The 15,000-nt window shown below is 41.0% G+C and overlaps 2 protein-coding genes across 3 annotated transcripts in view; one reads left to right on the top strand and one right to left on the bottom strand.

Annotated features, from left to right (window-relative positions):
* The window catches only part of dnah6 (dynein, axonemal, heavy chain 6), a 48,988-nt gene extending 43,572 nt beyond the window's left edge, over window positions 1-5,416 (top strand). For both annotated transcript variants that reach the window (XM_047816503.1, XM_047816502.1), the window contains exons 75-80: window positions 2,022-2,149; window positions 2,584-2,769; window positions 3,576-3,648; window positions 3,726-3,877; window positions 4,085-4,307; window positions 5,183-5,416. In XM_047816503.1, the coding sequence (XP_047672459.1) occupies window positions 2,022-2,149; window positions 2,584-2,769; window positions 3,576-3,648; window positions 3,726-3,877; window positions 4,085-4,307; window positions 5,183-5,286 (866 nt within the window). In that variant the 3' untranslated portion in view covers window positions 5,287-5,416. The remainder of the gene's footprint in view (window positions 1-2,021; window positions 2,150-2,583; window positions 2,770-3,575; window positions 3,649-3,725; window positions 3,878-4,084; window positions 4,308-5,182) is intronic.
* Window positions 5,391-15,000, bottom strand: part of chrna8 (cholinergic receptor, nicotinic, alpha 8) — a 45,197-nt gene continuing 35,587 nt past the window's right edge. Inside the window, exons 7-10 of the mRNA XM_027134945.2 lie at window positions 10,808-11,002; window positions 9,463-9,549; window positions 9,036-9,145; window positions 5,391-8,239 (exon numbers count right to left, since the gene is read on the bottom strand). Coding sequence (XP_026990746.1) covers window positions 7,748-8,239; window positions 9,036-9,145; window positions 9,463-9,549; window positions 10,808-11,002 — 884 coding nt within the window. The 3' untranslated portion in view covers window positions 5,391-7,747. The remainder of the gene's footprint in view (window positions 8,240-9,035; window positions 9,146-9,462; window positions 9,550-10,807; window positions 11,003-15,000) is intronic.

Raw genomic sequence — 15,000 nt, 5'->3', positions numbered from 1 at the left:
TAAATGACACCATCCACCATATACTACACCATAAACGACACCATCCACCATAAACTACACCATAAACAACACCATCCACCATAAACTAGACCATCCACCATAAACAACACCATCCACCATAAACTACACCATAAATGACACCATCCACCATAAACTACACCATAAATGACACCATCCACCATAAACTACACCATAAACAACACCATCCACCATAAATGACACCATCCACCATAAACTACACCATACACGACACCATCCACCATAAACTACACCATAAACAACACCATCCACCATAAATGACACCATACACCATAAACTACACCATAAACAACACCATCCACCATAAACTACACCATAAACTACACCATACACCATAAACTACACCACAAACTACACCATAAACGACACCATCCACCATAAACTACACCATCCACCATAAACTACACCATAAACGACACCATACACCAAAAACTACACCATAAACGACACCATCCACCATAAACTACACCATAAACGACACCATACACCATAAACTACACCATAAACTACACCATAAACGACACCATCCACCATAAACTACACCATCCACCATAAACTACACCATAAACTACACCATCCACCATAAACTACACCATCCACCATAAACGACACCATCCACCATAAACTACACCATACACGACACCATCCACCATAAACTACACCATAAACGACACCATCCACCATAAACTACACCATCCACCATAAATTACACCATAAACGACACCATCCACCATAAACTACACCATAAACGACACCATCCACCATAAACTACACCATAAACGACACCATCCACCATAAACTACACCATCCACCATAAATTACACCATAAACGACACCATCCACCATAAACTACACCATAAACGACACCATCCACCATAAACTACACCATCCACCATAAATTACACCATAAACGACACCATCCACCATAAACTACACCATAAACGACACCATCCACCATAAACTACACCATACACGACACCATCCACCATAAACTACACCATAAACGACACCATCCACCATAAACTACACCATACACGACACCATCCACCATAAACTACACCATAAACGACACCATCCACCATAAACTACACCATAAACGACACCATCCACCATAAACTACACCATCCACCATAAACTACACCATACACGACACATCCACCATAAACTACACCATAAACAACACCATCCACCATAAAATACACCATAAATTACACCATCCACCATAAACTACACCATAAACGACACCATCCACCATAAACTACACCATACACGACACCATACACCATAAACTACACCATAAATGACACCATCCACCATATACTACACCATAAACGACACCATCCACCATAAACTACACCATAAACAACACCATCCACCATAAACTAGACCATCCACCATAAACAACACCATCCACCATAAACTACACCATAAATGACACCATCCACCATAAACTACACCATAAATGACACCATCCACCATAAACTACACCATAAATGACACCATCCACCATAAACTACACCATAAACAACACCATCCACCATAAACGACACCATCCACCATAAACTACACCATACACGACACCATCCACCATAAACTACACCATAAACAACACCCTCCACCATAAATGACACCATCCACCATAAACTACACCATCCACCATAAACTACACCATAAACGACACCATCCACCATTAACTACACCATACACGACACCATCCACCATAAACTACACCATACACGACACCATCCACCATAAACTACACCATACACGACACCATCCACCATAAACTACACCATACACGACACCATACACCACAAACTACACATAAACCACACCAACACCACTATAAACTACACCAACACCACTATAAACTACACCAGCCTTCTTTAAACCATCACTCTATCTTAATGATTTTAAATATAATCACAATGCCCCATCGGAGTTAAATCACACCCAAGTGATGTGAAAACATGTGTTTTTAGTAAAACTCAGCATGGACAATGCAGCAGAAGCCCTGTTTGTTCGAGACTCTAAAGACCGAGTGAACTCTCTGACCACTGTGCTGGGACAGGAAGTGGACCGTTTTAACTTCCTGCTGCGTGTGTTAAGGGTGAGTTTTACTGAAAAGGTGTAAATCTAAAAGTGTGTTCAGTGTCACTAGAGCAACTGGTTCACACAACGAACCATCAGATAAAAACCAGTAAATGTGCCACACATTTTTATTCACACTACACATTCATGGTTTTGCAAAAGCAAAAAAAAAAAACCCAAAAAAACTTTTATTATGATAATAACTTGAAAAAAACATGAATGATTCTAGTGGAGAATATTTTTTTTTTGATAGGTAAGAATTTTTATTGCAGTCAGTATGCAGTCTGAACAGACGTGTATTTCTCTCTCAGCTCTAACACACCTGATCTGAACAGGAATCCCTCGAGACTGAGAGACAGAATCATTGACCTACATAAAGATTTGGATATGAGTCTAATACAGTAAACTGTGGTGTGTGTGTGTGTGTGTGTGTGTGTGTGTGTGTGTGGGTAGACTTCCCTAAGCACCCTACAGAAGGCCATAGCCGGTTTGGTGGTGATGTCTGAGGAGATGGAGCGGATCTACAACAGCTTCCTGAACAACCAGGTGCCTGAGCAATGGGCCAACGCCGCGTACCCGTCTCTGAAGCCTCTAGGCAGCTGGGTTCGAGACCTGGCACTGCGCACCTCCTTCATAGACGTAATACAAACTTAACATTGCTATTAAGTTCTTAAAGTCTCTTAGCACCAAACGCACACACACACACATTTGAACTCCTGATGTGATTTCCGGGTTATTTCTGATGTCCGTCTGTCCTGACAGAGGTCGTTTTACAGTCACTGTAGGAATGAAGGAGTGTGAAAAGCGATCAGGATTGTTTAGGTCATAATACAAGAAATTAACTACCACACAAACAAATGTTTGTGCATCAGTAGAAGACTCACGATTAATGAAAAATCACGTTTTCGTGTTTTGCTTGAATATGGAAGTATGTTACCCAAATGAGGATGAGGTTCCCTTCTGAGCCTGGTTCCTCTCAAGGTTTCTTCTTCATATCCTCTCAGGGAGTTTTTCCTTGTCGCCGTCATCTCCGGCTTTCTCATTAGGGATAGATAGATATATAGTATTTTAAATTTTAAGTTAATATTTTGAAATTAATTTTAGAATTTAATTGTGTGTGTATATATATATATTTGTTTATTTATTTATATCCTTATTTTTCTTATTATTTTTATTATGTATTTATTTCTTTTTTTCTCTCCTGTTTCCATACTTCTGTAAAGCTGTTTTGAGACAACAGGAATTGTTAAAAGCGTTATACAAAAAAATTTAATTTTAATTTGAAAGTATGTTTTGAATTTCCTCAGACGGAGACTTAGATAGCAAGCAACTAGCAATAATGTGTACTGGTAACGTTTAATCTGAAAAGTGTACAAGTGTGTAAAAAAGTGAACAGACTGACATGATGCACACACTGTAAGTTTTGTGTGTGTGTGTTTGTGCAGAGCTGGATGAGCAGAGGTCAGCCCAAGTCTTTCTGGGTCTCAGGGTTCTTCTTCCCTCAGGGCTTTCTGACAGGTTGGTATTTGTAAAAGTCAGAGTTTGAGGTCCATCTCTGCAAAATGATAAACTACACACTAGGTACTGTCCAACAGGCACACTGCAGAACCATGCACGGAAGTACAACCTGCCCATTGATGAGCTCAACTTCCGGTTCAACGTGATCCCGGTGTACCGAGACCAGGTCGAAATCACTGAAGCCCTGAAGAACCTCGGCCCAGAAACAGAACCGGACCAGGACAAGCAGGTCAGCTAGGGGGTAGAGTTATGAAGGCAGGCTTTAACCGTGGTGCTTTAACCCCTGACTACTGTACATTAATATGTACTAATATTTTAAAAATATATTTATTTTGATATTGTGCTAAACTGGATGTCAGTTTAATGTCTGTCTAATACAAGATGGCTTTTACATTTGGAGATGTATTTTTGTTTTGTTTTCCGTATGTGTGAGTAGCTCCCCAGCATAGAGGATGGTGTGTTTGTGCATGGGATGTTCATGGATGCGAGTCGCTGGGACGATGAGAACATGGTGATAGAGGATGCGTTGCCGCAGGTGATGAACCCCATGCTACCTGTGATCCACTTTGAGCCTCAGCAGAACTACGTACCTGATCCATTACTGTACCATGCACCGCTTTATAAAACCTCTGCCAGAGCAGGAACTCTGTCCACAACAGGTAATATCACCCTGATGTAAACTGACTCACCGTTTCACCCTCACACTGATTCATACTCACCCTGATGTAAACTGACTCACTGTTTCACCCTCACACTGATTCATACTCACCCTGATGTAAACTGACTCACTGTTTCACCCTCACACTGATTCATACTCACCCTGATGTAAACTGACTCACTGATTCACCCTCACACTGATTCATACTCACCCTGATGAAAACTGACTAACTGATTCACCCCCACACTGCTTTATACTCACCCTAATGTAAACTGACTCACCGATTCACCCTCACGCTGATTCATACTCACCCTTGTGTAATCTGACTCACCGATTCACCCTCACACTGCTTTATACTCACCCTGATGTAAACTGACTCATTGATTCACCCTCATGCTGATTCATACTCACCCTGATGTAAACTGACTCACTTATTCACTTATTCACCCTCACACTTTAGATGAGGTTTAGATGTTTGGGGTAAATTCATGTAACAAGCTAATGTTTGTAAGGAATCAATAAAATAATAATTTTTAATAAAGGTGTGTAGTGATTTCCCCCAGTATAATAACAAATAAAAAAAATATCATGGACCCCAATTTGAGAACCACTGATCTAGAGAGAGATCAAATGTATTTATTTACTGGGAATTTTTTTTATGCTTTATTTATTTCATTATTGCTGTCAGTTGCAGTGTGATGTAGCATAAAATAACATTTTTTTAGGCAAATGCAGGTTAAATAGGGAAAAATAGAACCATGTCTGAGAACTAAATGATCACATAAACCGTAAACAACAAGTATATTATACAATAAACACTGTACTGAACCGTATGTAGGCGTTAAACACTCGAGCACTGTTGTTTTTTTCTTACAGGACACTCCACTAACTTTGTGGTGACTGTGATGTTGCCATCCAACAAGCCCAGTGATTACTGGATCTCCAAAGCCTCAGCGCTGCTGTGCCAACTCAACGAGTGAGCTCCACATACACACATCCCCTCCCTAATAGTTACTCTCCACTCAAGTGCCTACAACAGCAAAAATAAACAAACCTTCAATACGAGTCAGGATTTGTCCTGAAATGCAATAAACACGTATCTTTATTTAACGGTTTCGTTTCGAAATCTATATTTTGTAATAAAAAATGGCTGTTAGCTCACAGAATTGGCACAAAAACCTGTACATGTTAGAAAGAGGACAGCACATAATCCAGGACGAAAAGAACACAACCACAGTTGTTATACATATCTAAGTACATTTAACAATTAAAAAAATATCAGATTGATCAGATCAGATACACCAGAATCTGTTCATGATGTACACATCATGGTGTTTGGGCAAATCTGGTGACATCACTGCTTTTCCACACAGGTCAGCTGATGTGTTCGTTTCTAATTTATTTGGTAATTAAAAGCCAAAAGCAGTTGACTGGTGTGTTTAAACCCTCAGAGATTTTAATATGGATAATAAAAAATTAAAAAAAAACATTTATATACTCAAGAGAGCTCCTGGGATCACACACACACACACACACACACACACACACACACACACACACACACACACACACAAACACACACACTTTAAACACAAGCAGTCGAGTTTCAAAAAAAAAAAACGTGATAGATTATACGTGAAGAAGCCAAAAAAAAGATGAAAAAAGTTTACAAGACAATTAAAAATAATTAACTAATAGCTAATAAACGTCTAACAGAATTGTGTTTTTTAACAGGAGTCTAAGACTAGTGAAAAGTCTGTATTAAATCCTCACTATGAGCACTTAAAGGTGGGGTCTCCATTGTTTGAAAGCCAATGTTGACATTTGAAATCACCAAAACAAACACGCCCCTAACCCAAATGGGTCCCACCCCTGTATTGATAGCTCCGCCCACACATACATACATACTTAACCCAGGCAATTAATGGAAAGAAATGTGTCTTTATCATAGCTGAAGGGAAGAACAATACGATTGCAGATAAACAAACAAGCAAAAATGACACATTTCTGACCCCACCTTTAAGTCTGACTACCTTAGTGAGCAAGTCACTTAGTAAGCTTTAGAAGTGGGAACAGCAAAGTTTCTTGTATTCAGAAGGTGCGAGTTAAACTTTTAAAAATATTTCTAGTGGTTTGGTGCTTGAGCACGGTTGAGTTTTGAGCTACTGTAAGATTGTAATCGTCATGCTGGAGTAAGACATAACAGTAAGTTTGCTACACGAGCTGAAGCTTATACTAAAGAGTTAATTATGAAAATAAGTAGGACTTTAATCATCCTGGAACCCGTAACTTTTCCTCAAAGCTTTCGGGGGATTCGTTAGTAGTTGCCTGTATTTACAGTGACAGAGTGACACATTTGGAGAAGCAAAACAAGCAACAACAAAAAGATCTGCAGGTATTTACCAAAAGCACAGTGTTTACTATAGAACTAAAGAAAGTGTTAACGTGACACTCATTTACCTACTGCTACACGAGTGCTGCAGAGAGACTAACGTGAACATCCATGATAAACTACAGTCCAACAGAGACTCGGACACAGAGGACTGGCTTTCAAAACAATACGGTTCACACACAGACCGGTTCAAAACAATAACTGATTCATACTGATTCACACATACCGACTCAAACTGATTCACACACACCCTGACTCAGACTAACTGATTTACACACACACCAATTTCCTACTAACTCACTGATTCAAACTGACACACTGATTCATACTCAACCCATTCAAACTAATACATTGATTCAAACTTGCACTAGTTAAAAGTGACTCAGGCTGATTTATACTCTGAACAGTTCCAACTGACTCACTCGATTACTCGATGAATCATATATTCATATAATATAAATGTATATACATTCATAAATTTCTCATTACATTTATTATCATTTGTCATTTCATAAATTCATAATTTCTGTAATTTATTATTGTTCGTTAAGATTTAGAAGTGTATATAAATATTAATGTACTACATGAACAGTTCAAATTGACTCTCTCTCTCTCACACACACACATACATAAAAACACACACACACACACACACACACACACAAATTAAACTGACTCACACTGATTCACTTGCTCACTGAGTCACACTCACACATGCTATGACAGAGAACTCTTTGTTGTTTGATTGCTACGAAAGTTTCATTTGATTCATTATACATTTACATTTGATGTCAATTTCAGCTGAATTTATACAAAACCTTTTTTTAACAACTTGGGAGTGAACCTCGGTGGCTCGTATTGCACTCCTACAAATAGTAATGGTTCGTTTTCTTAAACCTTTGACTAGATATACGATGGTACATCAACATATCAACAACATATTACTCACGTTCACTCAGATGAAACCTGACTCACAATGTACTCTTATTTTCACACACGGGCAGTGGTTAGTTTTTACCATTTCGGTGTAAAAGATAAAAGCAGGCTGATTATGTGAAGTCTTTGGAAACGGCCTCGATGAAGTTGGGTGCAGACATGAGGATGGCGAAGGTGCACACGATAGAGAAGAGCGAGAAGGCGACGAGGCAGAGGCGATCTACCACAGCCGCCGCAAACTTCCACTCGCATCGCACCGCCTCGGATTCGTCCTGGGCCCGGAAACGCTGCGCCAGGTAAGTCACCTCAACCAGGAGCCTCTGCAGCTCCCGCTGCTCACCTGATGGTGCAGGAGCTGCCTCGCGGTGCCCACCACTACAGGAAACTCCACACGATACGCCCGAGTCGCTACTGTTGGGGCAGCACGTGCTGTCTGGCGAATGGAAGCCAAAGTAGAGGTTCGTATGGCCGTTGGTGCCAGGCACGCTGCCCATCTGCAGGCTGCTGCTACTGGCGCTGGAGTAGCTGTAGGGGGACTTGCGCTCATCACCCGGCTTCTTCATGCGCAGGAACCAAGCGCACCATTGGAGCAGGATCACTCGCACCTGAGCACAGTACGAGAGGAAGAAAGTATAAGCATAAGACTGTTGTCCAGACTCCATGTAGGTTTAACCCGTAATCATTGTGACTTCGGGCTCCTCGACAGGTGAATCGCTTCTGTCATTCTCTCGATCCACGTGTGTAGAGTCGGACCCCAACACTATACAGTGACATAGAACATATATACAGTAGAATAAAACCTCTCTCGTCTTCTACTCATCACGTTAAGTGTTGAAGAGAAAAGGCCAAACTGTAAAAGCTATCAGTGCTGAGATGAAGAAATATTACAAGATGGAGCTAAAATTATAAACCTAAGCATGAGGGTCATTCTAGTGTGTTGTCATTTACTGGCCCTCAGGAAACCCCTGCGCTTTTTAAATATTCAGACACGCGGCTCCCTGCGGCTGCGAGCTAAATCAGAAACGCTGGAGTTTTGAGATGAGATGAGATGAGAGAACATTAAAGTTTTATCTTCACGCCTTTGCTCTGGAATTTTGCAAAAGTTTATTCTGCTGTTGCATGAAATATTCTTCATTACGCATCCTGAGAAATAAAAGTATTTTATATCCTGCTATCGGCAATCAGGCGAGACACAGACCGATTAGAAAATCACTTAGGAATCGTTCAGAGGATTTTATTCTCCAAATGAAACAAACACTGCTCAGTAAGTAAGTAATCAAAGTGGAGAAGAAATGGTGCAGTTCTGCTTTGTCACGTTTGTGTCATCGTGAGCAGCTCTGTTATCTTATCGGTACTGAGAGCTTTGGTGTTTAGTGCTGCTTCAAGTTTTCTTGCCCTCACCCATTTTGGCATTTTGCCTCCGTGTGGATCATGATGGTGAAACTGCAGGACGAGGACGGTGACGACGACAGACAAGCCCACGATCATCATCGTACTCGCAAAGTACTGAGCTGCAACACGGTTACAACAGAACTGTTAATAATTAGAACAAATATAATGAAAAAAATTTGCTTCCTTAATTATATACATTATTTGTAATTTCTCATTACATTTAATATCATTTGTCATTTCATAAATTCATAATTTCGGTAATTTATTATTGTTCATTAAGATTTAAAATAAGTGTATATAAATATAAATGTACTTCATGATGTCATATCTCTGCTCTTTCTACACCTCTTCTGTCCAAGACAAACTCTTCTTCAATGATTTCTGTAAATTGCAGCTTTGTGAGTGTTAATAAACGATAAGAGGTAGTAAGACGTGCCTATGAGGGGGACGGAGTCGGAGGTGGCAGGCATGATCTCCGCCACCAGCAGCATGAAGACAGTGAGTGACAGCAGCACGGTGATGCCTGATGAAAGAAGGACAAAAAGAGAAAATCAGTTCTTTGTATCAGTCTTTGTAGTGTTTGGTCTCCAAGGTCTGGAAGCCACCTTAGAGACAGGGAGACAGGCCTGCAGCAGGTCTGTGAACAAGGTGAGTTTAACGAAGCACAAAAAAAGTGCTGATTAGCTCTAGGTATCGTCACAACACACACACAGAGACACAAACACACACACACACACAGAGACACAAACACACACACACACACAAACACACACGCACACAGAGACACAAACACACACAGACACAAACACACACACACACACACAGACACAAACACACACACACACAGAGACACAAACACACACACACAGAGACACAAACACACACACAGACACACACACAAACAGACAGACACGACACACACAGACAGACAGACAGACACACACACACACAGAGACACACAGACACACACACAGACACACACGCAGACACACACACAAACAGACAGACACACAAACACACACAAACACACACAGACAGACACACAAATAACACAGACAGACAGGCACACAGACAGACACACACACAAACACACACACACAGACAGAAGGCACACAGACAGACACGACACACAAACACACACACACAGACAGACAGACACAGACACACACAAACACACACACACAGACAGACAGACACACACACAGAGACACAGACAGACAGACACACAAACACACACAGACAGACAGACACACACAGACAGACACACACACAGAGACACAGACAGACAGACAGACACACAGACAGACACACAAACACACACAAACACACACACACACACACACAGACAGACAAACACACACACAGAGACACACACAGACACACACACAGAGACACAGACAGACAGACACACACACAGACAGACACACAAACACACACACTCACAGGATGGTCCTAATATCAAAGCCATCCAAAGTAACACAAAACAACACTAAATGATTGTGTTTAGACTTCATGCCTCTGTCACCTATATCACATGCTGTTCTATACGACCTTTAGAATCTGGCAAACGTTCCTGATAAGGATTTTTCAGGAGCTTAAGGCCATGGCTTTCTTCAGAGCCGCTACACCCCGACATTGTAAAGCAGAAAGGTGTAAAAACAATAAAGAACGAGACTGAACAAAATCGTGAATCAATCTACTCTCACGTGGAACTTCGCTTCCCATATCGACCTCTACAGAGTGGATCAGTGTTTGGGTCAGCCTGCGTGTGTGTGTGTTACCCAGTGAGATCTTCTCCCCAGAGTCAGCAGGCAGAAGGAAGACGAGCAGAGCGAGGCCTGAGATGAGAACACAGGGAATGAGCAAGTTGAGTCCGTAGTACAGAGTCCGCCTCCTGATGGTCACCGTGTAGGTCACGTCCGGGTATGGCTCCTTACAACACTCATAATACAGCTCATTCCTCTTTCCAGGGACACCTACACACACACACACACACACACACACACACACACACACACACACACACACACACACACAGTAATATCTTTTATAGTTGTTGCATGTAACACTTCATTACATTTAGCCAATATTGAAAGAGGGGGCTGGAAGATTTATAGCCACATCTCTCTCTCTCTCTCTCTCTCTCTCACACACACACACACACTGTATCTACTAAACTCAGTGTCCTCAGAAAGCTAAAGTTCTCCAATCATTATTTTAACTCCACAGTCTGGAACAGAGATAATGGAAAAAGATTCTATCTATCTATCTATCTATCTATCTATCTATCTATCTATCTATCTATCTATCTATCTATCTATCTATCTATCTATCTATCTATCTATCTATCTATCTATCTATCTATCTATCTATCTAATCTATCTATACTTTCTCATGAGCTTTATACATGAATGCAGGACAATTAATCAGTTTTTTTTTTGGAAGTGAATATTTTGTCAGAATCAGCAAAAAAAAAACCCTGTTTTTTATTTAATACAGTGACCCGCTGCTTCGATTTTGATGTATAATTTAAGGTCAGCTGGGATATTTTATATCAAATCAAACATCACTGCTGATGTGAAATGACATTCTGATGTGAATCTGCTGACTGCAGCGAGTCCCGGATTAGTAAACTTCATTTAGTTTTACAGATCTGGTTATTGTGGGCGGGGCATAATACTGTTTATTTATTATTGTCACCTGTACTGTGTCACTGAGCAGCGTCTGAACACACACACACACACACACACACAAACACACACATACACAAGCACACACACCTGAAACCTTTGAACTGATTACACCGCAGCCTACAGACTAATTACTGTACTCAAGCCCGAGTTTGTGTTTGTGAAATAAAGATAAAGGAAAGAAACAGAAAATGAAAAGCATGATACTGATCTGCATACAGCTACGTTGATGCTCGCTAATTACACCCTTATGTAAAATTCATCGGTTTCCGTGTGTGCTGCACTTCCTGAAATTTCCAAATTAAAAATGCAAAGCTAATTCCAGGAGTGTGTTTGTTCGATGAAACTCATTTCGGGACATTTCCCTCCTGCCTTTGTGCTCCATTATACATTCAGACCTGCTGTGTGTCCTTGACAGGAGCTGAATTTTAATTTCAGAATATCTGGCATAGCTTTGAGCAAAAATACTCGTACGGCAAAAGATGAGCTTTGGCGAGCGAGAGTCAGACATAATCACTCCGTCAAAATAAAACTCACAACCTGGTGTTATTTCGACCACAAGGAAACTCGAAGAAACTCCCTTAGACTTGAAACGGTCACCTTGACGTCAGGTCAAACTCATCGCTGCAGGCTTCATCAAACAAAAACCCTGACAAAAGCGTTCGAATTCACACTTCGAAGTAAATCAAATGCAGCAGAAGTGCTTCACTGTTTCTATTCACATGAGCTCCCTTTAGCTCATGTAACTCCATCCTGTGGTTATTCTCTCTTTCCTTTTCTCAGGTCATGATGTTGACTTTATTGTTGTATACTGTATAACTGGTCAAATTGGGATTTACACGTCCTGATTAATGGTAAAATATTTTAGCAGGGACGTAAAGTACATTCTGATAAGAAGTTTAACCAACATACGCAATTTTCTCTCTTTTCCCCACATGGCTAAAGCAATGAAGCAATGAAGCTAATAAGCGAGGTAACTATGGAAACGCTACTGAATCTGTATATTATTGCTCTGTAGTACAGAACGTCGGTTCTTCAGCTGTTTATGGACGGAGCCTGGAAGCTTTCCTGCTCATTATTACAACTTACGACCATTAGTTTGACTTCGTCAGAATCCATTTCGAGAGATTCAAAACATAGACCGCTTATAAACTAACTGCAGTAAAACAGACCCAGTCCAGAACTTGGACTGTACTTCAGTTTGGACAACTGACATGAATCTGTGAATCAGATTCATACACAAACATTCAATCACTGGGTCGCCTGAGTGTTAATAAAATATTCAGCGGAAAGAACAAGATAATAAACTAAATAGCGCCTTATTAGGATGATAGTAAATGAGGCATTTAGTCAGAATTTCATTGTAGCACTACAGAAAATATATCTGAATCTCAACCGTAAAGGTGCGGTGCACGATGTTTGGAAGCCAATGTTGACATTTGAAATCACCAAAACAAACACGCCCCTAACCCAAATGGGTGTCACCCCTGTTTTGATAGCTCCGCCCACACATACATACGTAACCCAGGCAACTTTTATGGCGGAACCTGCTGGGGCAGCTGGCCGAGGGGGTATTTTTATCAATAAATGAACACAATGGGTAATACTATGATAATACAAATGTGTTTTTGTAGTACTGTGTGTTGTAGCGTGAAAGGTTTATCTCCGTTTCACACGGAAGACAGCGTTAAACACCTAGAACCCGAGGCAGAGGTAATGGCAGGTATCCGCCATGTCAATGTTTCAATCACTTTCTGCTAATATCAGACACGCGCACTGAACACTGTCTCTGCCGCATATTGACAAGACACGCCCCTTTCTGCTCATTGCCTACACGTTTGTTTTGTTTGTCGGCCCGACTCAGTTTTCTGAAGTATTTCTCAAATATCGTGCACCCCACCTTTAATAATCTTAATTCTTAATAACCTTAAATATTCTTTGTAAGATGTTTCCAGAACCTCCGGTTTTCACAGCACTGAAGCCTGGTATGAATTCTGTTTGTGAATGAACGTGATACAAAAGTTTGTACTGCGAGTTTGATGATATAAATGTCAAACTTTTAGACCAATTTTTTCCTTCATTATTCTTTCACAGGCTGTTGTTTTTCACTAATTGTTTACTTCGATTTTCACTCACATCTGTTGAAGTCTCGCTGCTTTCTTTCTGATTTCTTCTGAACTTGGTTGGAAACTCAGTTAAATGTGCAAAGTTTTGTTGTTTTGTTGATAAAGTGTAAAACTGAGGCACATGTTTCTTCTTTTCCCCCCCAGTAACTCAAACTTTTCCACTAAACTCTAATGATTTCCCCCCACAGCTCATATCTGACGCTCGATTAGCATGACATGCCACGTCGTTCTTAAAAAAAGAACGTATTTGTCTGAACGATGAGATGAAAACAGCTTCCTTTAACAGAAGGGGAAAAGGTTTGAGAGGCTAGAATCTTGTGTAGGTTCATTAGCAGAGACGACTGAGTCGGTCAGACAGGAAGTGGACGTTATTTACTCCTGTTACAGAGAAAGAGTGAAGAAGGAAGACCATCTGTACTGTTAGAGGAAAAAGTGAAAGTCATTCAGGACAAAATCTGGGAGAGAGAGAGAGAGACAGAGAGAGAGAGAGACAGACACACAGAGAGAGTCAGAGACACAGAGAGAGAGAGATCTCAGATTAAAGTGAGGCTGAAAGAGGTAAAGACAGAGCGGTAGAAGGAGGTTGAGATAGAGGTAAAGAACAATAAAGAGAGTGAAGATAGAGGTGTGTGTCTTTGTGTTTGTGTCTCTGTATTTGTGTGCATGGCTGTCTCTGTATTTGAGAGCCTGTGTTTGTGTGCGTGTCTGTCTCTGTGCGTGTGAGTCTGTGTTTGTCTGTGCGTGTGAGTCTGTGTTTGTCTGTGCGTGTGAGTCTGTGCTTGTCTCTGTGCGTGTGAGTCTGTGTTTGTGTCTGTGCGTGTGAGTCTGTGTTTGTCTGTGCGTGTGAGTCTGTGCTTGTCTCTGTGCGTGTGAGTCTGTGTTTGTGTCTGTGCGTGTGAGTCTGTGTTTGTCTGTGCGTGTGAGTCTGTGTTTGTCTGTGCGTGTGAGTCTGTTTGTTTCTGTGCATTTGAGTCTGTGTTTGTCTGTGTGTGTGAGTCTGTGTTTGTGTGCGTGTCTGTCTCTGTGCATGTGAGTCTGTGTTTGTGTCTGTGCGTGTGCGTCTGTGTTTATCTGTGCGTGTGAGTCTGTGTTTGTCTGTGCGTGTGAGTCTGTGCTTGTGTCTGTGCGTGTGAGTCTGTGTTTATCTGTGCGTGTGAG

The sequence above is a fragment of the Tachysurus fulvidraco genome, chromosome 7, assembly GCF_022655615.1.
Source record: "Tachysurus fulvidraco isolate hzauxx_2018 chromosome 7, HZAU_PFXX_2.0, whole genome shotgun sequence".
NCBI classification, from domain to species: Eukaryota; Metazoa; Chordata; class Actinopteri; order Siluriformes; family Bagridae; genus Tachysurus; species Tachysurus fulvidraco.
Note: the sequence above shows the minus strand (reverse complement) of the source record. Positions and strands in the feature narration are given on the sequence as shown.